Source organism: Camarhynchus parvulus, chromosome 3, assembly GCF_901933205.1.
Source record: "Camarhynchus parvulus chromosome 3, STF_HiC, whole genome shotgun sequence".
NCBI classification, from domain to species: Eukaryota; Metazoa; Chordata; class Aves; order Passeriformes; family Thraupidae; genus Camarhynchus; species Camarhynchus parvulus.
The window spans coordinates 110,369,316-110,396,703 of record NC_044573.1 but is presented as its reverse complement, the minus strand read 5'-3'; the positions used below and the strand labels follow the sequence as shown (position 1 = coordinate 110,396,703).

The 27,388-nt window shown below is 45.8% G+C and overlaps 1 protein-coding gene across 1 annotated transcript in view; it reads left to right on the top strand.

Annotated features, from left to right (window-relative positions):
• The window catches only part of MSRA (methionine sulfoxide reductase A), a 239,638-nt gene extending 214,407 nt beyond the window's left edge, over positions 1–25,231 (top strand). Inside the window, exon 6 of the mRNA XM_030946428.1 lies at positions 24,402–25,231. Within this exon, the coding sequence (XP_030802288.1) occupies positions 24,402–24,566 (165 nt within the window). The 3' untranslated portion in view covers positions 24,567–25,231. The remainder of the gene's footprint in view (positions 1–24,401) is intronic.
• Positions 25,232–27,388: the final 2,157 nt, after the last annotated feature.

Genomic DNA, 27,388 nt, shown 5'->3' with positions numbered 1-27,388 from the left:
CTGGCAAATCCCAGCCTCTGGGGGTCTTACTGTATGTTTTGGGGCATGCTCAGCTCAGAGCTTGTGCTGAAGAGCAGAAAATTCCATAATATGAGGATCTGGAGCCACTCCTCAGCAGGACCTTATGGCATGGAACAAAGAGAGATTTGGATGCCGCAGGGAAGCTTAGCCAGGCTGGGGGAAGAATATCCTGAACCCTGCTTGGATGTGGCTGTGGAAAAAGGACAGTTTTTCAGATTATTTTGCTGCTACAAACCTTTAAAAGTTGGTTGAGAGGCTAAACTCTGATAATGTGAAAAAACCCCAACAGTGAGAACAAAGTAAAACACCCCCTGTCAGCAACATCCTTTCATCAGGACAAATAGGAACAAAATAATCCTGCCTTTTATAAAGCCACAGTTAATTTCTGATCACTGGTAGCGTCCTGGATGTTGTCTTCTGCTGTATTTGGACTCCTGACAGAGAGAGGAGATGCAAACACTGACTGCCAGGTACCCAAATAATAAAAATAATAAAAAGCTGCCAGGTGATGTAAACTTTGGAGAAGGAATTTCCGTGGAGGGGACGTGAGTCAGGACTCTCTGTGCCATCGCTGCCAGCAGGCTGCTATGTAGGACACCACGTCTTGTGTTCCCTTCACACCCAGTTTGCACCAAAATAGCTCCTCTGGCATCAAAGTCTGAGCTGCAGGAGGAGGAGGAGGAAGAGGAGAAGGAGGAGGAGGAGGTGGAGGATCAAATCCAGGTGCAGTCACACGGCTGGGAAAAGAGGAGATCCTGGCTTCTCCTCTCTCCTGCTGCCCCCTTCCATGATTCCCTTCCACATGGATTCGTGAGCTGTGCCACTTCAGAGATCTAAACTGGCACAAAATATTGTGGGTTAGTTTTCCACTGATACAATTCCCATGGCAAGTTGTCCAGAAGGCAGCAAGAGCTCCAGCTCTCACCTGGGGAGATCTGAGCAGGTCCCTTGCAGCAGCACTTGTGCCTTTGGCCAGGGGACACCAGCACCTCACTTGTCGTACTGGTATATTGATTTTTTATGTAACTCAGTGAATTTTTGGACCCAGCAGCCATAGAGTCACAAAATATTTCGGGTTGTAAGGGACCTTAAAGCTCATCTCACTCCATTCCCTGCCAGGGAAAACCTCCCACTATCCCAGGCTGACCCAAGCCCTGTCCAGCCTGGCCTTGGACACTGCCAGGGATCCAGGGGCAGCCACAGCTTCTCTGGGCACCCTGTGCCAGGGCCTCCCCACCCTCACAACCAGGAATTCCTTCCCAATATCCCATCTATCCCTGCCCTCTGGCAGTGGGAAGCCATTCCCTGTGTCCTGTTCCTCCATTCCTTGTCTAAAATCCCTCTCCAGCTCTCCTGGAGCCCTTTTACGCCTTGGAAGGGGCTCTGAGCTCTCCCTGGATCCTTCTCTTCTCCAGGTGAACCCCCCAGTGTGTTGAACTTGGTTGCTGGGCCAATCCTCGTGGGTCTTCCTTCACACCCAAATCAGATGGAAATTTGCCTCAGACCCATTCAGTTCATTCGTTGTGACATTGCTTTCAGTGACAGCTTTGAATGGGGGAGATTTAAGTCTGAATTCAAGGAATACAACAGGGCATCCTGGAAGTGATCCCAGGTGAGTGGCCCAATGTCCTGGTACAAATATCGCTCAATTAAGATGTTTTCCATCACATATTCTCTCTTACAAATGTGGATGTTTTATTGATGCAGAGCTAAATCAAGTATCTGCCATCACTACACTCTCTTCCTCCACTCCCAGCTGGCATTTCATGCAGCACATATTGCAGTTTTCTTTTTGAACAGAAGCCTTTTCATCTACTGGAAAGCAGAAAAATGCCATAGGTGACATAGTTTAGCAGCATTAATCACATTAAATCTGTCTGAACTGCTGCAGATGGGAGAAAAAAAAAAAAAAGTCCTGTTTGCATGTCAGGGCTCCAGGAAAACTGATTTTCCTTTCAGAGATGAGAACTGAATTTTCCTTTCATTTAGTTTAGCGAGAACAGAAACTTGGGTCTGGAAAGGATACCCTGGGTCAGCTAATGTGGTTCCGTGTTATTCTGGGCAACCATCTCACGGAATCCTTCCCATAAAAATGGATCAAGTACCATTTAACACCTAGTGAGGTTTTTCTCTCAGATATTCCCATTGTGAGGGGAATAACCTCATTTATCCGAGAGCAGAAGATTTTGGTTGTAATGGTTTTTTATTTAATTTCCACGTGTCTTCATGGCCAATTGAGCCACAGCTGTGGTTCAGATTCTCTCTCCAACCCTGTCCACATCTGCTGGTTGCTCATGGGCCTTGGACAGGGGACAGAAATGCTTCGGAGGACCGGGATAACGTGGAATGGCAATTCTGCTTTGCCAGATGGTGCCATTTTTTAGGAGAAAACTGTCAGTCATTGCCTGTTGGACCTATTCCTTGTGCCAAGCACTACAACAAAGCTGATAATGGATGATTTGGGAGGTTGAAACCATGTAGGATTTATGGATTTTCTTGCATTGGAGCTTGAGTGAGCTTTTCATCAGTGCAGGAGTTGAGGCTGTGGATTCCCAACACAGCACAAGTATGGGGATGGAGCAATGAACAGGCACCAGGATGGGGGTGAATTGTCCTGAACTTTAATAATGGAATCACTGGAAAAGACCTCTGTGATCATCCAGGCATAATGCTCTGCTGCCAAAGGAGAAGGGGAGAGGATCCGTGGCAGAATCCTGGGAGATCCTTGGATAGGTCCCACTGGCTTGCCAAAAAAAGGTTATTTTGACAGCCAGTTTGATCCCAAAGTCTTGGAAATCTTTCTTTGGAAATCTTTCCAAAATCTTGGAAAGATTCAGCACCCTGCCACTCCGAGGTTGGCTGATGCAGGTTCTGGTTCAGTAGCACAGAGGAGATCAGCTCCTAAGGCTCAGAGATATCATGGAGGTAGAAATCACCTAATTCTGAAAGATTTATCTGCAAAATATCATCCAGTGGGAGAAGATGGATGGAAATGCCAGAGCCAAAGTGCTATCCAAATGACAAATGACTGAAGACTGCTCACCCCAGCTCATGTCATCAGCAGATAAATTAGAGGAATAATGTTTTCAGCTGCTTGATAATGTACAGGTGGAACAAAAAAAAAAGGCAGCACAACAGCGCTAATTAATATGAAACAGATTAAGAGATGCCCCAAACAGCCTCAGAAATTGTGCAGTGTAAAAGTTCTGTAATGTGAATAAACATGTAGAAAATTCTCTGGACAGTCCCAGCCTGCCAGCCTGCTGTGGTTAATGTCCATGTCTCTATCCAAGAGATTTCTTGGATGATTCTGTCCCTGGATTCCACTTGCCTCATTAAGAGGTGCTTCATGGGTGAAGCTTGAAGGGCAGAGCCTGGTTTCATCCATGGTATTAATTACTACACATACTCTTAATTTACTTTTGGATACAGGTGGGCCATGTGCAAACTGCCCTTGGGAATGACCCCTGGCCCCCCATCTTTGAAACTGTGCTGGGAAAGGATGGGAAGGGAGTTAGTGGGATAAAAACATGCTGTGGACTGCTCTAAACCTTTCAGTTCTGATTATGTTGTTCTTCTGTCTGTGCCCATCACTGAGGTTGGAAAAGCCATCCAAGACCTTTGAGACCAACCATTCCTCAGTGCTTCCAAGGTCACCACTGATCCATGTCCCCAAGTGCCACATCCACATGGCTTTTAGATCCCTCCAAGGCTGGGGACTCCCCCACTGTCCTGGGCAGCGCAACCCTTTCAGGGCCCTTTTTAGTCTTTTTTTTTTTTTTTTTTTAATAGTTGAAGATTTTGCTTTTCGTGCCTGGATTTAAATCTTCCTTTTTCATCCCTTTCTGAGTGCTCCACTCTTGACGATCAGTTGGTTGTTTTTCCATGGTTTTCCAATCCTCCTCATATTGACCAAGGAGCTGTTGGCACTTCCAGGTGGCTGGAACTTGCAGGAGATGGGTGAGGTAGTGGGGGCCTGGAATAAGGAATATTTGGTACCTGTCTTAATGAGAAAGGAGAACCTGGCAGTGTAGACATCAACCACAATAATTCCTTGAAATATGCCAGCACAAATAATCAAAGCCTTTGCAAAATTCTTGTCAGCAAGAAAAGACAACCAGGTCTACATGGAACTGCTGGAAAGTTGGAACTGATGGAAAGTCAGCAGGAAATTTACTGGAAGTCTGAAGTCAGAGAATTTAACGAGAGTTTTGATATCTGTTCTGTGTCAAAAGAGAATGTTGCATTGAATGGAGCTCACTGGGCTCTGGTTTAGGCACTTTCCACTCTTGTATTTGGAGTGGAAAACAGCAAGGCTGGAAGACATGGGAAAAGATTGGGAAAATATCCATTGGGAAAGCTGGAAATGGATCTGCTTTTGCTGTGGGACAGTAGGATGACTGAGAGAGCTGGGGGTGTCCAGCCTGGAAAAGAAAAGGCTCCAGGGAGACCTTAGAGCTCTTCCAGTGCCTGAAGGGGCTCCAAGAGGGTGATTGGACAATACTAAGTGCAGAACACATGTAATAGAATGAATCCTTTTGGAAAAATCTGGTGAAATGGGTGTTAATTACCATGGTGGGGGAGTTGGAACTAAATGATCCTTAAGTCCCTTCCCACCAGAACCACTCCATGATTCTATTTCCAGCACCTCTCTTCTGCAGACACTTCAGAGTTTCAACCTACAGAATCCATTTATTCTATGTTTGGTTCAACTTCTTCAGGAGAATCACAGTCCTTCATGGGAACTTGATTATCTCGTTTCTAGAAGTCAACCCCAGATCCAAATAAGAGCAGTTTCTGATTCTTGTCTCATTTTATGGCTCTGGATGTACAGAAGGGGTTAAATCTCTCTCCCCATCCTGCACACACACACAGAGCCCAACACAACACTTTGTTCCATGTGTCTGCTTGGCAACTTGGGAGAGTTTTGCTGGCATGTGGGAGAGACCTGCAGGAGTCAAGTGCAGCATTAATGTGAGCTCCCAGTGGCTTCGGGGGAAGCTCATTACTGACCTGGCTTTGGCGTCTTCATTTACAGTAACGCTTTAAATATTTAATCCACCTCTCCTTCTTTCCTGTCATGGGCCATTTTCCCTCAATTGATTCCTTGTTTGGGGTGGGGGGGCGGCGATGGCTGGAATGCATTTATGGTAGTGGAATTCTATAAATTATCCTCATTAAGAGGCCTGGTAACAACAGGGCAGCGTGGGATTCGTCAAAATTTTGTGTTGCAGTTTTTGGCCTCAAGTTCCCAAAGCACTTCAGAGGCACTCGCTGGGTAAAGGTGAGGAGCAAAGCTTTGCTGAAAGTTTAAAAACCAGAGGGAAGAGAAGTGAAGGGCTGGCTTGAGAATCATGGGGTGGTTTGGGTTGGAAGGGACCTAAAAGACCAACCTATTCCCATCCTCCCACCATGGGCAGGGACAGCTTCCCCTATCCCAGGTGACTCCAGCCTGGTCTTGGACACTTCCAGGGATCCAGGGGCAGCCACAGCTTCTCTGGACAAGCTGTGCCAGTTCCTTATCAGTTTTCCCACCAAAAAGGTGCATGGTCTTCATGGCTGCATCTCCTGGGACTCCTCCCCAGGTCAGGCAATGCTGTGGCTCCCACGTGGTCGGGCAGTGCCCTCATATCTCACAATTCAGCTCCACTGCAAGCACAGATGTTGCAACATCTGCCTTACAAGCATGCACACGGAGGGACAGGCAGGGAAGGGACCTGCCCCAGCCTCTCATTCTGCAGCCTCATAAATCTTGAGTTGACTTTACATCACAAATCAATTTTTCCTCAATGACAATTTTTTTTGGTGATATATTTAGTGAGATCTCTAAGCCTCTCTTTGTAATCCCATGAAATCAGCATCAGGCAGGATGTGAAGACAGTCAGGAAAATCATGAAAACAGTATCACACTTCTGGGGTTGTAAAGGGGTCTTGGAGTGGAGTTTGGCCTTGTCCTTGACCACAAGATCTCTTTATGAACCCTATAAAGAAAGAGAGGGGGGGATTTGCCTTTCTCCAAGCCAGGCCCAGAGAAGAGAATAAAACCCTTCAGCATCTGGGGGCAAATGCTTTTAATGGGCAGGAAAAATGGGGTTTCAGCAAATGTACTCTGAAAGAGAATCACAGAATGTTTTGGTTTGGAAGGGACATTAAAGATCATCAGTTCTGGCTCCTGCCATGGCTCCACTAGACCATGTTGCTCAAAGCCCCATCCAGCCTGGAGAGGACAACAAAAATATTAAAAATAAATCAAATCCCTTGCACATTTCCTCCCTGTTACTGATATTTATTTATCAATCAGACAAGAAATGCTCAGGTGTGTCAGACATGCAGCATCTGTGTTTGCACTGCCAATCTTAAATCTGGTGTCCTCAGTTAGCTGGAACAACAAATTAAAAGAAAACACCCCCAAGGCTGACCTGTTCCTTGATAGCTCAGCATGAAGTGCTATCCCACAAGTGGCACAGGAGTTTTTCTGCAAATACCACTGATCCAGCAGAGAAGAAAGAGAAAGCCAGGTTCATGCTCCGTGGAAAGAGGGTATTTTCATTTCAAGGAACATTTATTTTCATCACAATACCTGGTAATACCACCCATTATTACACAGCTAAAACGCTCAGCCTTTGAACCCAGAAAATGGTGTAGGACTCGAGGACCAGGATCTGTCCAACTCCATTTGTGCTGCCACAGTTTAAGCAGGGATTTGAGGAGCGGGCTCTGAATACCCACAAATTGCAGAACAAACACTGCTGCTGTCATTATTGATGGTTTGTGTCCTTGATACAAGTGCTGCATCTCAAGGAGAGGAGTATTCATGGATGGTCCAGTGCTGACTTCCTTGGAACCCTTCATTTCAGTTTTGTTTGGTGAGTGCTGCAGGCTTTGAATGAAGATGCAACATTTCATTTACTCCCCTCTTTTCTTCCCTGGAAGCTGTCAAAGGATGAGAGCTGTGATTGTAATTGAAAACATCCCAACAAAGCCTCAAATTTATTATAACTGAAATTAAAAAATGTTATTTAACTACTGTCAGGTTTCACCTTGAAAAACCATGCCTGACCTTCAAAGAGGAATTTCATGGCTAATAGTAAGAAGAATTTGATAATTTAGCAGATGTTGACCATTCCTTTCCCTGTATGGTCACAAAGAAACCTCAGCCTTCTAATTGAAAATGTGATTTGCTTTGACCTGGAATCACACTGAGGAATTCTGGCACCTCAGTCTTGCCAGTGGAGCTGGATGCTCCCCATTTTAGGGATGTCTGACAGTTCCTCTCAGAAGCCTCTTCCCTCAGTTGATTGATACTTCAGCAAACATTAATTTGGGGTGGGGGGAGGGGGGTGACATTTTCTGTGCCAGTTTTCTGCCTCCTCAGACTGATATTTTTAAAGTTCCAGCCAAAATTGTTGGGAGCAGGAAGCTGGAGAAAAACATGTTGTTTTCAATTCTAAAATATTTCTCCCAGCCTGTCTATGAGAGGCTTTGGTACCTCCCTGCTGCAGAGCAGGGATCTGAATTTCAGGAAGGAGGCGTTTTTTGCGCATATCCTGCTTTTTGATCTCCCAGTGGAAATTTCCCTGGCTTTTCTTAATTTGTAGACATTAAAAATCTCAAAAAAACCACAAAAAAACAAGACACATTTGGGAGAGATGTCACAGCATTTAAAAGCTGAAGCCCTCAAGAGATGCTGCAGGGAGATGTGTTGTTGTGTTGTGCTGCTCTGGCTCTGTCTGCTCCAGCACCACGGTGTGTTTTCCAAGAAGACAGGGATGATCCTTCCCATCCTGGCTGATGTTTTCTCTTTAAAAATTTGGGAGCCAGGGTCTCCTGGGGGTTTAAAGTGATTCTAAAGTGATGGGGGACAAGCTGCCCTGCTAGAAGGCAAAAAAATAGGAAAAAAATAAATCAAATTTTAAGGGGGGAAGAAAGAGAATGTTGGGACAAAGAGAGAGGGAACAAGAGAGGAAATGAGGGAAAAATGTTTTAGGGCTGCTCAGAGACATTGGAGGGGGAGATGGGGCCAGGGAAGCCAGACCCTGGTGATGAAAGGGAAAAAGAATTCCCATTTCTTGGCCCAAGGACTGTTTATCACACCACAAGCCAGCAGGGTGACAATTTAAATCATGGAATCATTGCATCCCAGCATGGCTTGGGTTGGAAGGGACCTCAAAGGCCACCAATTCCAAGCCCTGTCATGGGCAGGGACACCTTCCATTATACACAGCTGCATCCCTTCTCCTTTTCCCTGTTTTTAGCATCCCATTCACAGCACGTGATCCTGCAGCTCCTCATTTCCCAGGGAACACAGCTTGGAGCACAAGGGCCCTGTCAAACTCCCCAGAACAAAGTGCTTGGTGGTGGATTCCATCATCCCAGCAATCCCAGGGAACATCCCCTTCTGCAGCGTCAGGTGTTAGAGAAGGAGCAAGACACACTCAGAGAGAGAGGAAAAAGAAAGAAAATCAAGCTGCTTTCATGGATTCTTTGTAATTATTTTCCCCCTGTTGTTCAGAATTCTAGTTAAAAAAAAAGGAAAAAGAAAAAAAAAAAAAAAGGGAAGGAAAAGAGGGCTCTAACATTTACTGGCAGTAATCATTGCACCATCTGCTCCGGGAGCTGCTTCCAGAACACACGTTCTCAGCTGCTGAGCAGTCAGCTCCCCATCCCTTCCTCTCAGAGACAGGGATGCCAGCAGTTCCTAAACTGTAACAGCATGAACAAGCCTTTCTAATTTTTTTTTTTTTCCCTTCTCTTTTCCCCTTTCAGTTGCTGGATTTTTTTTTTTTAATAAGGCAAGAGAATTTGGATTTTTCACCAGATTGTTTTAAGACTGAGCTCTTCCCGATTTGAGGTTCTTCATCTGAGCACGTGCTGGTGGTAAAATTTTGGATAATTTTAATATTTCAGTATTTCAGGGTGCCCCAAGGGAAGTTGCTTTGTAGCAGAGCTTCACTGGGCTGCTCTCAAAGATGGATTTATCCCATGTTTCTTCTGAGGGGAAGCTTTCCTGGTGGAGGATCCCCTCCCACCTGGTAATGGGCATCTCTGATTTCTGCTCTCATGATTCATAACTGAGCTCAGCTCCAGCTTCTTCCTCTTCTCTTCTGCATGCAAAGTCAGCACTGAGCTGTTCAATATCCCTGCCTTCCTCAGACATCCCAAATCCATCAGGGAATCACAGGATATGAACCAGGAGGAGATTCCTCACCACCAAACAGGCTGAAACTTGCCCTCTCTGTGCTCCTGCATTGCTGCCCTTTGGCTGGTGGGGAGCAGAAGCTCTTAAGGAAATATATGACCAGTTTGGAGGGCAGGGCATTAATTAGCTACCCCATCCTGTCCTTGGATGCTTCTGTGTCACTGACTCCCCAATCTGTGGCTCTTGAGCCCTCTGTTGTTGTTTCTCTAGGCAATAACAACCCACGGTCTCTGTTTGTACATTTAAATTCAGGAATGAAAAAACATCCCTCAGTGCAAGCCCCTCTTCAGCCCTCCCACTGCAGAGTCAGTGCTTCCCAGAGAAATGAGGCAGAGTGGATGCAGAGCCCATTAGGCCTGTCCCAGGAGGCAGGGATCTATAGCTTACAGATGTGCTCACGGAGAGAAATCTGCATTAGGAAAAAGAATTCCTGCTTGACCGGCAGATCTGTGCTAAACCACACGACTGGAGGTGCAGCTTTGCAGGGAGAAGGGACTCTGTGGGATGGCTTTGTGTGATTTTGTCTGGGTTTCTCTGCAGCAAGAGCAGATTTACTCCGTTACAAGCAGGAGAAATGGGATTTCTCCCTCAGCCTCGTGCACTCACTCTCGAGCTGGATGGGTGTTTTCCCATCCAGAAATCAGGGTTGGGGATTTTTTTTGGATCAGTATTTGATGCAGCTGAACAGTTGTTTTTCCATCCAGAAATCAGGATTGGGGTTTTTTTTGAATCAGCATTTGATCCAGCTGAACAGTTGTTTTCCCATCCAGAAATCAGGGTTGGGTTTTTTTTTTTTGGGTCAGCATTTGATGCAGCTGAACAGTTGTTTTCACGCCTGGAAATCAGGGTTGGGTTTTTTGGGGATCAGTATTTGATCCAGCTGACCTGCAAAGCACATCACAGAGCTTGGAGCCTCAAAAGCACTTTGGGAATCTCCCTTATTCCTCAAGGCTTTGCCTGTGTGCACGAGCCTCTGGATTTTCACAGGCTGTGACAGTCCCACCAGTTCTCTGCTGCCATTTAAAAAAATACAAATTTCTGAAGTAAAATGGGTCACACAGACAATTTATGAAAAAATATTTATCCTCCTCATAACAGGGATTGTGACACAGGATGGGTAGATCACAACATGAGCAGAAGTAGTTGGTAGGACAAGAAATGGAAGATAAAATGAGGAAGCAGGGAAACGAGAAAAATGGGAAGATTTTTGGAGCTGAAAGGGCTCCCAAATATTGATGCCCATTTCAAATATTCCCTCTGCAAGGCAAGCCCATCCATTGACCTCCCATTGCTGGTAATGGAGACAGGAGCTCCTCATAGTCCTATTGTTCCTCCCCAAATGATTCTTAGATACAGGGCTGTGTGGTAAAGGGGAAGAGGAAGATTCCTTGCAGGATGGCTGATTTTTAGGACCAAAAGCCCTTTCACACCCAGGGATGGGCAGGTGCTGCTGCTGTCACTGGGTGAGTGGTTGTGTCACACAGTCAGCCATGGGACACAAAGCATTGCTTGCTGAAGAGAATGAGGAACAGTCCATGCTTGGGAGGTTGGGAAAGAACAAACTGAATGACCTCATTCCTTCCATGGATGCACAGATGCCACAAGTGGGGATTAAGGGCAGCAGATTTGAGACCATGGTGTCAGGCACTGTGGGAGAGGCCATGCTGACTTGTGAACTTGGATCTGTCGCTTGGACGAGGGTGGGAAATCCTTTCATGTGTTTTTTCTGCCCATTCCAAGTTCTCTGGGAGGTGGCAACCCCGTTGCTCCCCCTGGAGAAAGGACAGCATGGCAGGGCTGGCAGCTGCTGGTGCCTTGATCACAGCGAGCGCCTGGACCGAGCGCCCTCCTTCCTTCCAAAATCCCTCCAAAATCCCTCCCAGGACCCCCACAGAGATGGACGCAAGGAGGCAGCCAGAGGGAAGCAGTTGTTCTCCAAAGGAAGGAGTCAAGGGGTGTTGCTAATGCTGGGATTCCTCAGAGCAACACGTCCTGGGGCAGCTGCCGTGCCAGGAGAGGCACCGAGCCACGCGCGGCTCCTCCAAATGCTCCGTTGGCTTCAAGAAAGAAAAAGGCAGGGGACAGAGCAGATACCTCAGTGGAGGTGGGGAGGTGTTTTGGGAGCCTCGTCACTTCTTTTACTTTCTGTAAGAGCCTGTAAATGAACAATTTGGAGGTTTCATAACGCTCTTAATTAGGACAAACTTAAAAAGGACCACTTGGCATCCTCGGTGGTGGAAGCCATGTGCTACCTGCAGCAGGCCAAGTCCAAAATGAAACTGATTTTTCTCTCTTACCTACATTCTGCATTCAGGCAGCTGCTCCTAACAGGTGCTCGCTCTCTTCCTAGCAGATGGTGACAAAAAAATGGGTTTGTTGGCAGGTTCTGCCACGGAGCAGCCTTCTTATCACACATATCGATGTGTATACAAACACACACGTGTTATCAGGTGCTGGGTTTCAAAAGGAATTCTCCTTCTGAGGGAAGGTCACTCACATGGCGGGTTTAGCCAGGATGATCTGTGCCTGTCTCTTTTGTTCCCTGGATCTAAAGGCATTTGGGGACTTTGCTGCCACGTCAAAACCCCACGAAAATTTGGCCATTAGTTCGGATCTCCTGGTGTATCTGAAGGTGTATTAGGAGGAACATGTGGTGTTAGGCTGTGTCCCTTCATATCTATCATAAATCCTTAATTGCCTAAATAGCAATTCACTCCAAAAGAGGCAGGTTTTAGGTGGGGAATACCCTGATGTTTTTCTCCTTGCTCTTGGTTGTGGTAATATAATAGAAATGCAGAAATCAGAGTAGGATGTGTTGGAAGGGATCTTAACGATCGTCTCATTTCAAGGATTTCTCTCTTTAAATAAAACAACCAGTTGAGAAGGTGCAGTGAAATAGAGACACAGCAATGCCTTTAAACAAAGAAATCCACGTGCAGGGTTTTATCCTGGGAAATGCACCAGGGCTCTGAGTGCTGAAGTGTTTGAAGCTGCAGGGAAAGCACCCGGAGAGGATTTGTGCTGTATCCATCACCCAGCGAGAGGCAGCTGTCAAACAAATCCCTTTGGTTCTTGACTCTGCTTCCACCTCCCAGATTCTGCCTGGTGAGGGCTGTGAGTTTGTCAAAATGGTGCAGAGCAGTGCCAGGTTTGGGAACTGGGGAACTTTTCCTCCTTCTATTCCTTGTTCAGGAAGCACCAGGCAGAGCCATCCTCGCCCTGCTTTGCTGCTCATTTCAAAGGAGCAGCCTGAGCCAAGAGAACCAGATGAGGGTGACATCTGGCCATGGAGCCTCTGCCAAGTCACTGCTGTTCTGTAGCTGGCAGGAAGATGATGTGCTGCAAATGCCAGGTTCTCTCTGAAATGTAAAGTGCATTCCCTGCATTTTCTTTGCTTCCTTTCCAGCCTCAATCAGCTCGGTATTTTGTTTTACTAATGGCCAAATTCAGATCTCCTTTCCAGACGCATAAATCCATTCCAGTGGTGGTGGGTGATTTATACAATGAGTGGAATTTGACCCTGAAGTCCAAAAGGGTCTTGTATTTTCTAAGCTTCCTGACAAATCAACTTGTTGACTGTAGGTCTCATTCAAATCTCAGCCCCCGTGGGGTGTGTTTGTGCTGAGGGTCACTAAACAAATATATCAGAATTGCTTGTACCTAAACTCTTCCAGGAGGGAGCAGGCAGAGCTTGGGGCAGGTGGAAAAGCAAAGAAGCTCTGGAGGTTTTCTTCACTGATAATTTTTGGAAGCCTAAGGTGCATCCCTTTAATAAAAAAATCACTAGAGCTGATCAAGAATCTTGAGAAAGAAATCTGCTGCTCATAAAAGGTAGGGACAGTTAAAAGAAAGTTATGGGGTTGGAACCAGATGTGCTTTAAGATGCTTTCTAACCCAAACCATTCTGTGATTCTGTGATTGTAGGTTACTCCCTGTTGTCGCCAGAAAGAGTAGGGATGGTGTGAAAAGGAGTGAAGCTGTAGGATTTACCCTGTTTCCTTATGAAGCATTTTTATTTTCACCCTCGTTGCGGAACTCTCAGCACTTTTGGCAGCTGTGAAACGGTGCTGGGTTTGCAGCTGCTGTTCCACCCAAGTGCATCTTTTCCTCCTCCACTGGTAAAACGGTTTTGCTGCAACAATTTTCACAGTTGTATAAGAAAGGGGATTGTATTGAATCATGGACAGGCTGGGAGAGCTGGGAGTGTCCAGCCTGGAGTAGAGAGGATCCAGGGAGAGCTCAGAGCCCTTTCCAGAGCCTAAAGGGGCTCCAGGAGAGCTGGAGAGGGACTGGGGACAAGGCATGGAGGGACAGGAGAAATCATTACAATTTTATATTTAGTTTCATCAAAAGTTACCCTCTATCATCATAGGAATAGCTGAAAATGTGTTGAATCAAAATCAATTTTTATCAGATTTGTCAAACTGGGGGAGACTTTTGCGTTGAAAGATATATACAGGTACCATAAGTAACTTGAACCCACCCAGTTGATCAGAGGGGTGGAGCATCTCTCCTGTGAGGAAAGGCTGGGAGAATTGGGAATGTTCAGCCTGGAAAAGAGAAGCTTTGGGGTGATCTAATTGTGGCTTCGCAGTACCTGAAGAGAGGCTGGAAGAAAGATGGAGAGGGACTTGGGACAAGGGATGGAGGGACGGGACACAGGGAATGGCTTCCCACTGCCAGAGGGTAGGGATGGATGGGATATTGGGAAGGAATTCTTGGCTGTGAGGGTGGTGAGGCCCTGGCACAGGTTGCCCAGAGAAGCTGTGGCTGCCCCTGGATCCCTGGAATTGTCCAAGGCCAGGCTGGACAGGGGCTTGGAGCAATCTGGGATAGTGGAAGGTGTCCCTGGCCATGGCAGGGGGTGGCACTGGATGGATTTAAAGGTCCCTTTCAACTCTAAACCATTCCATGATTCCATGATCCTATGGATCAAGTTCAATGCTATGTAACTCCTCAACAGGAAATATAGTGAATATCAAACTGAATCTGGGTATCTTTAAATTCCGTCCTTACCAATTATCCTATGCACCCTCCTGGAAAACAATCAGTTAACTCATGAGACTATCAAGGCAGTATTCTTTATTTCTGCCAGAAAAGAAATTGCTTGATATTATCCTAATTCTTGAGGACAAAACTTATTTTCCCTGGAAAGATAAGGAACAGCTAATTCAGGTTTTGCAGAGCACGTGCACCGTTATCGTTAGGAAGGAGCTTAACCAACCTGAAAGCAAATGCTAAATGATCCAGATCTTGGTCTTATTAAGCTTGTGTGTGTTTTCCCTACCACTTAAAAGCCTGAGGATCCGGGTAAATGAGATTTTCTGGAAGGCAAAGCTTTCAAGTTTACCTCCCTCTCTTTTTCAAGCACGGAGGCGATGCCTCTGTTTACGCGGAGCTCCAACGGAGTGAGCGCATCCCTGCTGCAGCGTTTCATGGAACATCCTTTGTTTATTCACACTGTGCCACTTTTAAACTTCAGATGTAAACAACAAAGACTTCTTTGTATTTCACACTATCTCATACTCACTACCTTCTGAAGTCCAAAGCCAAAACACTGTGGAATTTTACCCTCCTCGCACTTTCCCCTGCTTGTTGGATGGGTTCTTCCAGCCTTTTCTATTTATAGTGGCTGGAAAACTACTTATCTTCTGATTAAAACATGCTCTGTTCATTTTCTCTTGACTTTTCAGTCCTTGAAATGGGCTAAAAATTGTATTGCCTGGTAGCCATTTCAAATATAATTTTAGTAGTAATTATGCTTATATTCAATAACAGAAACAATTTGTCATCCTGAAGGATCCAAATTGCTTTAAAGTATTCAGCCTCTCTTTGATCTGCTACGTGGATTAAAAATTCAGCAAATATTCCACTGAAATCAGCTGGACAGAAAGGTCAGAAAGACCTAGGGTGGAAGTGCAGCAGCTGCCTGACAACACACACTGGGCAGGGGGCAGAAGAATTTGGGTTCTGTTTTAAACCACAGTGGGATTTTTGGCTGGAAATTTCAGAGAGCTGCACCTATGCTGTTCCTTGAGATCCAGCACAGGGACCTCGATTTTCTGTTTCGTTTGATGTGCACTGTTGTGGTGCTTACATCAGTCTCATGCTGGATCCATCTCCTCTCTGTTTGATGATCTTTGGAGAGAGCAGCCATTGGGAAATTTAAGATGTTTGGAGAAGGCGTCTCCATGGGGGGAAAAAATGGACAATATCCAAAAAACCAGAAAAGTGTGGTGTTGATTTTTCCCTTTCCCAGGACCATCCTTTATCATCTCTTCCCCTTAGGCTGCATTAGAGCACAGGCAATATCTGAAGGGGCATATATAAGTGGTGGCCTTGGCAGTGCTGAGGATGGTTGGACTTCAGGGTCTTAAGAGGACTTTTCCAGCCAAAAAGATTCTGTGATTTTATGATTCTGTTTTGCTGGAACATTCAATGGGTAACATAAATAGTTTTGCTGTAAATTGTTGGGAATATTAGACCCATGTAGGATCCTTCTGAGATATTTCCTTATATAAGAAACCACCAATACAGACTGAAGATAAAGGTGACAGCACCGAATTTAGCAGGTGAGGCTCATGGTGGGTGTTCAGGGTGAGTTGTTCACCTCTCCAGAAAGTGGTCAGCAAAATATAAACCACCTCACAGCTTTTTCGGGGGATTAAATGGTTTAGGGTTATAAACCAATGGTCATGGGAGGCTGAAGAGAAAATCCCAGTGTGTTATTAGAGGCAAAATAAGTAGCAGGGATGACAGGTTTCCCAACAATTTCCAGTGCAAGGATATTCAAGGTATTCCAATATAGCAAATTTTATTATTTGAGTGGTAAATATTTGTGCATGGTCTCTTGTCTGGAAGTTTTCCCCTCTAATCACAACAGAAATAGTTTCTGGGTTTTTTTCAGGATGAGTTTAGGTAAAGATAAATTGTTTCTCTGGAAAACTCATATGTGTTCCTGAGAAACTGTCATGCTTATATATCATGGAAGAAATACTTGATGGAAATCCAGAGAGAAAAATAAAATGATGGCAGTGTAACAGCAGAGCTGACCTGAGCCCTCTGGGTTTGATGTGGCAAATGAATACTTTTACTTCTTCATTGCTGCTCCCCTGAATAAAAAATAATTGCAGAGCCTTACATTCATTGCCAAGGGCTCACACCCAAGGGAGCACCACAAGCTGCTCTGCACTTGGAACAAAACGTGATCCAGAGATAACTGAGCTAATGGAGGTGGGGAAGTCTTGTCAACACAGTATTTACATGTGGAGGGCTTTATTCTGTCCACAGGCAGCTGGGGCTGCCTGATGTTAGAGTATTTTTGGATCTGAGTTGGTTTCTCAGAGTCATCCAGGGCCAAACCACTTGTGGTCTCCAGCATTCTGCTCTGAGCTTTGTTGCTCTGTGTGTGGGTCATTTCCCCCATTCCAGCTGGGCCCTGGCTGTTGTTATTTCAGGAATATGAGAGTAATGGATGAGTGATTAGGGGAGGAGACTCTGCTGTCTCCAGCCACGGAGGAGATTTGAGCTTTAGATCACTGGAAGTCAGGATGGGGCAGGAGTTTTCTTAGGCATCATCAATTATCCATGCAGGATGTGCAGTAAGAGGCTGTTTGGCTGCCTTCAAATTGGCCAGACAAACAGAATTTCCATCTCTCTCAATGGGTCCTTCAACACCTAATTAGCTCCCAGATGCTACTGGAGCAAGATGTCTTTTATCTTTGCTAATGTTATCTCCCTCTACCTCCTAAATGCCCGCCCGTGCCATTCCCCACTTTCATCTCTCTTCCCTCAGGAGAAAACAGGATGGGTGTTCAGGAAGCTCCATGCTGAAGGTCAAGCTTGTAAAGACTCTGGGTCAAGCTGATCCTGTTAAACCAGGCAGTATCTGGAGCTAAAAAGCTTTGAATCCAGAATTAGATGGATGTGATGGAGAGCAGGATACAACTTCCTTCCTATGCACGTTCACAGGATCAGCATCCAACAGGAAAAAATAGAATTGCAGATTTTATTTCGCTGTCAGTTGCATTTAAGATGATTTAGGACAAATTCAAAGCTCCTCTTTTCCTGTTGTGGGAGAAGGTACCACGAAATCTGGCTGCATAAATGTGATATTTCAGCTGGCAGAGCTCATTGTTGTGCGCAACACTCAGGTTTTACACTCAGAGGTAAAATAGAAGGAAATATCAGGCTAACTGCACTCCTGGTCCTCCCTAGACCCTCTGAGCACAACCACTTGGGGCTGTGTTAATACCAGGCTATCATCCAACTGTGATTTACCTTGGCAGGACTGATGGATATCCAAGCCCAGCAATTCCTTCCCCTCTGGCAGGGAGGAGTGACCAAACAACCTGCTCCAAGCTAAGTGGTTAAGAGGGAAACATTTCAGAGAGAGCAGATCTTCAAAACACACTTTATACACACACCCAGCTTCCCCTAAGGCTCCTGGAGATGTGTCTCCAGACAGGATCAGTTTCTCCATTTCAGTGATGTATTCTGTTGTGTGGGAGATTTGTCAACAGGGAAAAGCTTGGACAAAATGTTGCAGTTTTATGGATGAAAATCGGGATTCTTCAGCTTAGATTTTGTACCATCTTTTTCTATCCTGTTTCTTTCTCACCTGCATGTTCTCTGTGCTGCACTGGAAGGATACATCCCTAGGAAAAATTCCTGCAGGTTCCTGCAGCAGCACTGCTCCTCTTTGGCCAGGGAATGGGTAATCCCTACAGGATGTATCCCGGGCTGCATCTAAAGCTGTGTGACCAGGACAAGGGAGCTGATTCCACTCTGGTGTACCCCACCTGGAGCTCTGTGTCCAGCTCTGGGGATCCCAACATGAGAGGGATGTAGAGCTGCTGGAATGAGCCCAGAGGAGTCCATGGAGATGCTCCGAGGGCTGGAGCCCCTCTGCTCTGGAGCCAGGCTGGGAGAGCTGGGGGTGTTCACCTGGAGAAGAGAAGGATCCAGGGAGAGCTCAGAGCCCCTTCCAGGGCCTAAAGGGGCTCCAGGAGAGCTGGAGAGGGACTGGGGACAAGGGATGGAGGGACAGGACACAGGGAATGGCTCCCACTGCCAGAGGGGAGGGATGGATGGGATACTGTGAGGAAATCCTTCCCTGTGAGGGTGGTGAGGCCCTGGCACAGGGTGCCCACAGAAGCTGTGGCTGCCCCTGGATCTCTTGAAGTGTCCAAGGCCAGGCTGGACAGGGCTTGGAGCAACCTGGGATAGTGGAAGTTGTCCCTGCCCATGGTCTGGATGGTCTTTAAGGTCTCTCCCAACCCAACCCAAAGCATTCCATGATTCTATGACATTTTTCTTCAGATTTAGTCCCACAGCAGCTGCTTTTCTCTCCCAGCGTAGTCTGTGGATTTCACCATTTCTGCCCTTAGATCCTTGTGCCCATTCTGTGAAAGATGAGGAATTTATACCCCCATGATTCCATCATCCCCAGTCTTGGTCTTGCCTGATTTGCCAGAGGCACTCTGCAAGGAGAGTTCTGAGAGCAGACAGCTTCCCTGCAAGGATATTAACAATACTCAGGAGTTACACAGCTCTCCGAAGCCTGTGTGAGCATTAGCTCATTATGCAGCACTCCGCAGCCCTGTGGAAAAGCATTTGCTAATCAATCCCAGCACCACCTCTCAAATGCATCAATGCCATGGAATCCACAGGGCAGAGGCAGCTGGAATCAGGGGAATGTGGATATCTGGCCCCAGTCCATGTGGTAGCTGGGGCTGGACTTCAGCATTCACCAGCCACTGCTCCCACATTTCCCTTGGCAGGGTCCTTCTTCCTGTCATAAACCCATGACTTCCAAAAGCAGGTCACCTACAGGCTGGGAATGCATATTTTACCAGATAATCAGGATTTCAGCCCATTCCAGCACTTGTAGAGGTTGCTGGCATCAATTAATGTGGAAAAGCCAACATCAGTAAGTGACATAGAGGAGACTGGACCCAGTGTGACAAACTGAGCGGTTCCAGCCAACTGAAGGCAGCACAAAGGAAACAATTTCAGATCATATATCACTGATGACACAGCAGAGTGGGCTGAACTGCCAGAAAGGAGAGGGAAGGGAAGGAGAAAATAAATGAAGGAGAAAATAAAACATTGGTGATTGCTCATTCCTCTGGACCAAAGCTTGTTCCTCTAGATCAAGCGAGGCTGTAGGGCTGGATTTCTGCCCCCAAACCTGCCAGCAACCAATCCACAAACCTGGCAAAGTCAGTTAAGTTGTTTTCCAGTTAAAAATATCACAGGGATCAAGTGTTTAGAATTCCCACAGCCTTCCATCTTAAAGATTTCACAGAACTAATTCCTGCAGTTCTTCTCCATAGTGCAGCTCTTTTAATTCTGAGAACTTTTGGAAAAAGAGCTGAAATTCAGGATTGCTGCTGCTGCTGGTGTGAAATTTTGAGTAGACACTGCAATGGAGGGAGAGCCCAGCAGAATTTATTGGGTGGGATTGTTGTTATAGTTTGACATCAGGAGTGATGGTACAGGAGCTATCACATGTGCCAGGATGCTCTGGGGTGTTTCCAACATCAGGGATTTTTCAAGGAGGTTTGAGAAATGCAGCAGCTTCGTGCAACTCATTGGGACACGAGACAAAGTGGATGGATGTTGGTATAAGCTGGTTTATAAAGTGTCTATTGAATCAAACACAGGATGATGCCGTTTTTATTAAAAGCCACAAAATGCTTGAAGCCAATTAATACTCCCCTGCTTTACTAATGCCTCTGCTCATAAAGTTAAATGGTTTCATTTAGCAAAACCAATTTTAAAGCCTTTTTGTCAAATTTATAATGACTTCAGCATGAGGAGACTCATGTCTTGCACACATAATACAGGTTTTTTTTGAAGAGAAAGGATGCACAATGAGGTGCCACATGTGGAATAAGAGGAAAGTTGCTCTTCTGAGGTACAAATAGGAAATAAAAGGTACAAATAACTGTGCAGTTGCTGCAGTGAAGAGAGATTAACCTGTCTTGGGAAGCTGTGCAGTTCAATATCCTCACAAAAGGGCTGAAAAAAAAAGAGGATGGTGACGCACCAAAACCCGCTGAGGGTTTGGAGTTATTCCAGGTGAGCCAAAGCAGACACAGCTACAAAAAAGTTGCAGAAGAATCTGACCATAATACAGAAAATAGCTGCTGAAATTCCATGTCAATAAAAGTCAAGTGCAGGCACAATGAGAAGGTTTAAATTAGCCCGGGAAAGAGGTTCTGGCGTCATTGCAGATGGTGCTTTGGGAACATCTGCTCCGTGCTCAGCAGAGGTCAGGAAGGCAAGTGGAATGCAAAGAATTGCTGGGAAAGGGATGGGGAATGAAAGAGGAAATGTAAGTGCAGGGCTGAATAAATCCCTGGGGCTCTTGAGCACAGTGGAATTCCAGTCACCCCCATGACTGCAGTGGGAAGGAGAGCTGGAGAGATGCAGGAAAAGGGTGAGAATCCATAACCCATAATCCTGGGTTATGGACTGGGAGTGAAAGGCTGTGGGTCTGGCTGTAGGCATGAATTGCCAGAATTAAGGGGTAAAATCCAGATTTCTGTGGAGAGAGGGGAGAAGGAATTGCATTAGGAGACACCAGGATGATCACAGGGATGGAGCATCTCTGCTGCTGAGGAAAGGCTGAGAGGACTGGGGTTGTTCACCCTGGGGAAGAGAAGGATTTGGGGTGAATTTTGGACCTTACAGTGCCTGAAGAAGCCTACAGAAAATGTAGAGAGAGAATATTTATGACAACCTGGAGTGTCAGAACAAGGGGGAATGGCTTCAAACTGAAAGAAAGTAGGTTTGGATTGGATGTTAGGAAGAAATTCTTCCCTGTGAGAGCAGTGAAGCCCTGGCACAGGGTGCTCAGAGAGGCTGTGGCTGCCCCTGGATCCCTGGAAGTGTCCAAGACCAGGCTGGACAGAGCTTGGATCGTGCTGGGATAGTGGAAGGTGTCCCTGCAAATGGCAGGGGGTGGAACAGGATGAGCTTTAAGGTCCCTTCCAACCCCAAACTGTTTGGGATTCTGAGATCCAGTGTTTTGTGACAGAGGATGCAATGACAACCCTGGTCATCAGTGGTCAGGCAGAGGTTTAAAGCCAACAACAGGAAATAAACTTTCACAGTCTGCAAAGAATTAGGAAAATCATCAAACACATCTTTTACATGCTGAAAGTACAGGTTGGCTGGCAAACCTGTAGTGCTGAGGTTCCCAGTGCTGACTTTGACACCTCCATGATCCTGGAGGTCTTTTCCAACCGTAATGATTCTGTGATTCCTTACTCCTGTTCCAGTGTCCCCTCTGCAGCTGGGTGAGATTTGAGATCTGGTTTGGTTTGGCCCCTCCCTGGTGGAATCTGACAGTATTTTTTGGGCTGCATTATAAGCACTTAAAGGGTTCTCTTGTGATGTTGCAGTGACTTGGCAGTGCTGGGTTAACAATTGGAGTCGATGATCTTTCAGGGCTTTGATCTCTCCTATGACAAAAGCCGCAGAAATCCTCTGAAGGAATAAATTCTCTTTGAATTGCAGTGGAATAGTGGTGGGGAAAATGATCCAATGGTTCCTTAAAAATTTCCTGCACTGAGTTAAAAATCCCAAGGGTTAGCTGCAGCATAGTAATGAGAGGTCTTATTGGATGGCTCAGGAATTTTGAGACAGAGAAGACTAAAAATTCTTCTGGAACAGGATTACCATCAAATTATATCAGCCTCAGTGGCAGGAAATCAATCCAGAGTGGGCTGATTTACACTTGCCAGAGCCAGCACATCCTGAACTTCCCCATTTCTCCCAGTGATGTTTTTATCTTCACATCAACATTGTCAGTGTGAGGAAAATAATTTTCCCTTTAAAATCCAAACATCCAAGGTGGGATTTGGCAGAGTGTCAGCGCCAGGGGTTCCCACTGACAACAGCACCAAAGTGCAATATATGGACTCATCCTGGGCTCTGCTTTATTCAGGTTTTAATGGGCTGGGAAGGGATAAATGATGTTTATGCCCTCTTGTGGTGCCACATCGAATGGAATGGATTCCCTAACTGACAAAATGAAGCCAATGATGGAAAAGTCACAGGTTAAAAATCTGTAACAAACACTGTGGAAAACACAGTGGAAAAATCTCTCCCCCTCCAGCAGCATCCTCATGACTCAGGGAAGGGGGAGAGGCCAATTTTGACTGTGTTTGCAGCAGCAGGTAAATGAGTAATGCCCAGGATGGCAGAGTTTGTGCCATCTTTCAGCAGTGAAGATCACTCCAAAGTGTCTTCTCTTTGCTGGGAAGGTTAGAAAGTGAAACAGTGCTTTGTGAAAGGAGCTGTGTTGACACCTCTTTGTGTTTGGTGCTGCTGATGTGTTGCAGTGCAAACCTTCACATGTTTTGTCTTCCTTACTCACGTGTCTGACAGATGAATAACCTGATTCCCTTGGGACAAAGCCAGTCCAAAAGGTGGAAAAAAGCTGGTTGGTGGTTTTACATGGGAAAATTAGGCCAGGTTCCTGTGAAATTGAGCTTGTGATGCCAATTCCTTGTGTGGGAACACAAGGAATTAATGAGTCAGCACCTTCCTAAGCTGTGCTGAGAAATCAGGGTGGAAACTCAGGGCTCTCCATGGTCAATCATGGATTTTGCATCCATCTTATCACTTCATTCCTGGCTGAAGACTGAACACAGCAGAATGTGTCCTTTAGACAGTGAAATTGTGGGAATAAATCAGAATAATGCTCTCCAAAGCCCAGCAGCAGCTGTCAGGCTCAGGGCAGGGCTTGGCTGTGCTGGGGCAGGATCTGGGAATCCCCAGTGGGGAAAATTTGGAAACTTTTTGTCCCAAATAATCACCTGTTGTTTAAGTGAAGTATTTCCATTGCATGTCATCCTTGCCTCTCCCCAGCCATGTAGCAGAGGAAGGAGGAAGGGAATGATTTTCTTTCCACTTCCAGGATGAGTAAACCCACAATACTGGGTTTAAATTAAAATGCTGGGTTTAACTGGGCTAGGCTTAATAGGGATTCTCTAACAGGATGGAAAAAATTGGAATGAAGATCTCCATCTCCAAAGATCTTCCATAACCAATATTTTTTGGGATCAAGGCTGCTGCCATTCAGTCAAGAGGATGAACTTGATGACTGATGGCAGATTCACAATTTTGTGATTCCATGTGGTGATTTCCCTTTATTTATATTTTATATATTTAATAGTATGGCGAGATAACAAATATTTTTCTGGGAATTCTAAATGCTGACCCTTCAATCAATTCTATCTACATCCAGTGTTTATAACTACAATTTACAAGAGGATTATGACATAATTAAAAGTGCTTACTAGGTTTTAGCACAGACTTCAGAGCACAAGTTATGTCCACACTGAGAAGAGAATTGGCTCCAAAATGTTGGTGTTTACCAGTTTCCTTAGGAAAGGACAATGTAATGGGGAAAATGTCACGGCAATTCATCTTAAAAAGAAATTCCCTCTGTCAGAAATCTCTCAGGAGTTTCAAATTCAGCTAAGGGATATCAGAAAGCAATTAAAGTCTAATTTAAAATCCCCACCCACATTCTGTCTTCTCTTCCTGCCAAGTGGTTATTGCTCCTGGTCCACGGTATTGGCAAATCTTTCCAAAATGAGCCATAATTTGCCTTAAAACTTAAAACTTTCTGGTCAAGATGGAACTTTTCTCTTTGAAGAATGAGTTTGCAGTGACTCTGCAGGAATAAAAAAAAAACAAAAACCAAAAACCAACCCAAATGCTCTGATTTCCCAAGGACATCCTTGGGGTTGAAATTTCACCCAGAAATTCTTCTTGGACAAGGACATTGTGGGTGGATTTTGAAGCCGAGGCACTTTCCAGGGAAGGTTCCTGGACAGTGCAGCATCCCAGGGTGGATCCCAGCATGTTCTCCCTTTGTTTTCCACTTTCATTGATGCTCCACATCACTGCCTGGGTTAATAAAGAGAGTAAAAGCGTGGCCGTGGCAGATTAAACAAATGAGTCATTAAAAGGGGATGGGTGATGGCTCCCTCCCTCTCTGTGGCCACAATGCCTTGGAGCAAAGCAAAACACCACGAGAGCAGGGATGAGAAGCTTTCAGGGATGAGCTGGGAATGTGAGCGCTGAGAGACAGCCTGTGGCTCCTTCAGGGAGGAATCCTAACAAACCACTAATGGCTTTCCATGGTCTTTCCTGACAGGTGCTGAAGGAGGAAGGCTTTGGCCCCATCACCACGGAGATCCGGGAGGCTCCTGAGTTTTATTATGCCGAGGAATATCACCAGCAGTACCTCAGCAAGAACCCTGGAGGGTACTGTGGCCTGGGAGGCACAGGCGTTTCCTGCCCCGTGGGCATCAGGAAATAGCCTGTGCTTGCTCCACCACCTCCTCTTCATTGTACGGAGCTTGGGGAAAAAAAAAGTCCAGCAGCCCTGGTGGGTGTTCCTGCAGCATCTGTGGATAAAGATTTGGGAATCTGCTGGGGAGGCTTTCCATAATCATAAGTTTTCTGTTTGTCGGCATCAAAAGCCAAAGTAGAGGCAGGAATTGCTCCCATTCTTGCTCTGTGCAGCTCCCAGGGTTTCCTTGTCATCTGGAGAGGTGGAAAGAGATCCAAATTTCTGAAGTTTGGCTTGAAATGCTGTTAAAAGGGTGAATTAGGAGGTGGTTGCACCGGTAGCTGCTTTGCATTTCCAATGCCTTTGGACTTTTTGATTTTCTTGGGTTAATTAATTTCCTGATGTTCCCAGAGCTTTGACTTCTGGAGATGTGGTTGGGTTTCTTACCTGTCACAACCCTGGAATTTGATATCTTTGGGAATGATGAATTGATCAGATCAGTAATTCTCCCACTACAACTCCACTTTCACAGCATTTAGTACCACCTGTAGTGCCTATTTTATGAAATTATTTTAGCCATAAAAAATGAAATTGTCATGTGACGCTTCTTTTTGACAGTTCTAAGAAGTGAATAAACACAAAAAGAAATCAGTTTTGTTTCCTGCTCTGCAATAAATGACATAACAAGAAAAGAACAATGTTCTCTGTGATGTGTTCCAAGTGGATATCTGGGTAGATCTAAAAAAAAAAAATTATCAGATATTATAAAATGCTGCAGTTTTCTAATTAAACACCAGGGCGTTTAAATCTGTATCATCAGTCATGACAGTACAGAGGAGTGGAATTATCCCTATGATTAATTATTTGTACTTTAATGACTTGGGGAGCCCCCACCAAGAGCAGACTCATGGAAAAGGTAACTTGGGGCAGTCTCCATTGAGTGCGCAGTCAAAATAGCAGGCCAGACAGAAAGGTGAAAAAAAATCAATTTTGGGTTTATTCGTGGGGATGTCAGAATGCAGACTCAAAGCTGCAGACAAAGGATGCAGGGATGCACAGTTTATCCCATATGGAAATGGGATCCTGTGGGTCCAGAGCTCAAGGGGTGACCCAGTTTTGGGGGACAGATGGTGGCACTCAGAGACACAAATCCACAGCACCTCCTTCTCCATGGCACTGCTCTCCATAGCTTGGTTTGATGTTTCCTGCTCACCAGCTCAGCTTTAAAGCTCAAAAAAGGCCCAAAACAGCTCCCTGAACATCTCCTGCACCTACACAGCAGAGCAGATCGTGCTCCAAGCTTGGAGAGACTGAAAATGCTCCCCACAAAGTCAGTGTTTGGGGCTGTAAATCCAGTGCTGCAGTCCTGCCCACTGTTTCCAAAGATGGGGAGTAAATCTGTGCCAGAAAAATCAGCTCCCCATCTTCCCTCGTGCTCCTCAGCTGATACTGAGCTCATCCCAGTCTCAAAATCCAGAGGAAATCTGTCCTCTTGGCAGATTGCGCCTGGGTCAGGCTTACAGGAGCTGCCTCAGGCAGGATTGCCCCATTAGGCTCTTCCTGAAGATGCCCCAAAATCTGCCCACAGCACACTCAGAATTTTGTTTCCTGTGGTAACTGATCCTGTCCCTAACCTGTCCTGCCATGGAGTTTTTTCAGTGTTCACAGCCGAGTAAACCAGCACTTGTGTCTCGTTTCCTTGGCATGAAGTGACAGAGAAGCAAAAAACGAGAGGGAAATAAAGTCTTACCCTCATCCTGTGCATTGTCAGCCTCTGTGAAATCCAGACTCCAGTGGGATAATTCCTGATGTGCTCCAAGGCAAAGCATTTCAGGTGCTGAATCATCTGGGGGCTCATGAAATGTCTCCTGGTTCCCTTCCTTTCCTCTCCCTCTCCTCCCACTCTGTGCTGTAGTTATTGTTTTGGAAAAGCTGGAAAGTCTTTGGGAAAAGCTCTTATTTTAGATATCCTCAAGTCTGAGCCTGGCTGAGATTTTTTTTAAGTCCTGTCCTGATAGAAACGATGTGTTGGCCTAAAAATCAGCATAATGGCTCCATTGATACTACAATTGGCCCACACCAAAATATTTTGGTACCACAGAATTATTTACTGACATCTTTGATTTGATTTTGATTTGAGAGTTTTGATTGGACACTCTTTGAAAATTGTCCTTTGACAGAATTGCTGCTTTTTCCTACAAACACAGAATGCCAGGATGGTTTGGGTGGGAAGGGACCTTAAAGACCATCCAGTCCCACCACCTGCCATGGGCAGGGACACCTTCCACTACCCCAGTTTGCTCCAAGGCCTGTCCAACCTGTCCTGGAACATTTCCAGGGATGGAGCAACTCTCCAGTTTCAGTACCTTCAGGTCAATACCCCAGGTGTGGTTTAACTGGAGAGAAAATTATCAGGAAGTGAGAAAATTAATGTGGTGATAGGCTTTGAAGTTGTGTGATAGGAGATGAAGTTGAAAGCTGATAGAGGACCAGCTCCTGAGGTCTTCAAAGATGGTTCAAGATCCAGCAAGGGCTACAGCACCCAGCTCATGAAATCCTCCATTGCCATATCCTGTGAGGTTAGCCTGGGATACAGACAGGAATTCCGCTTTGCCCTGTCCCTGTGAGAGCCAGAGGAAGCCACAAACCTTTTGGGAATCCCTGAGCTTTCCCTCAGTGACCTTTTTGCCTCGGAAGGAACATCCAAGTGCTGCACCCCCAGGAAGGAGTGGGTGCTGTGATGTCATCTGGGTTGTGTTGACATGGAATGCAGGCTGTGTCCCGAGGCATCTGCAGAGGCATCACTGCTCTGAGAGCTCTGGGAGAGTGTTGGACCAGGCTGGATTGAG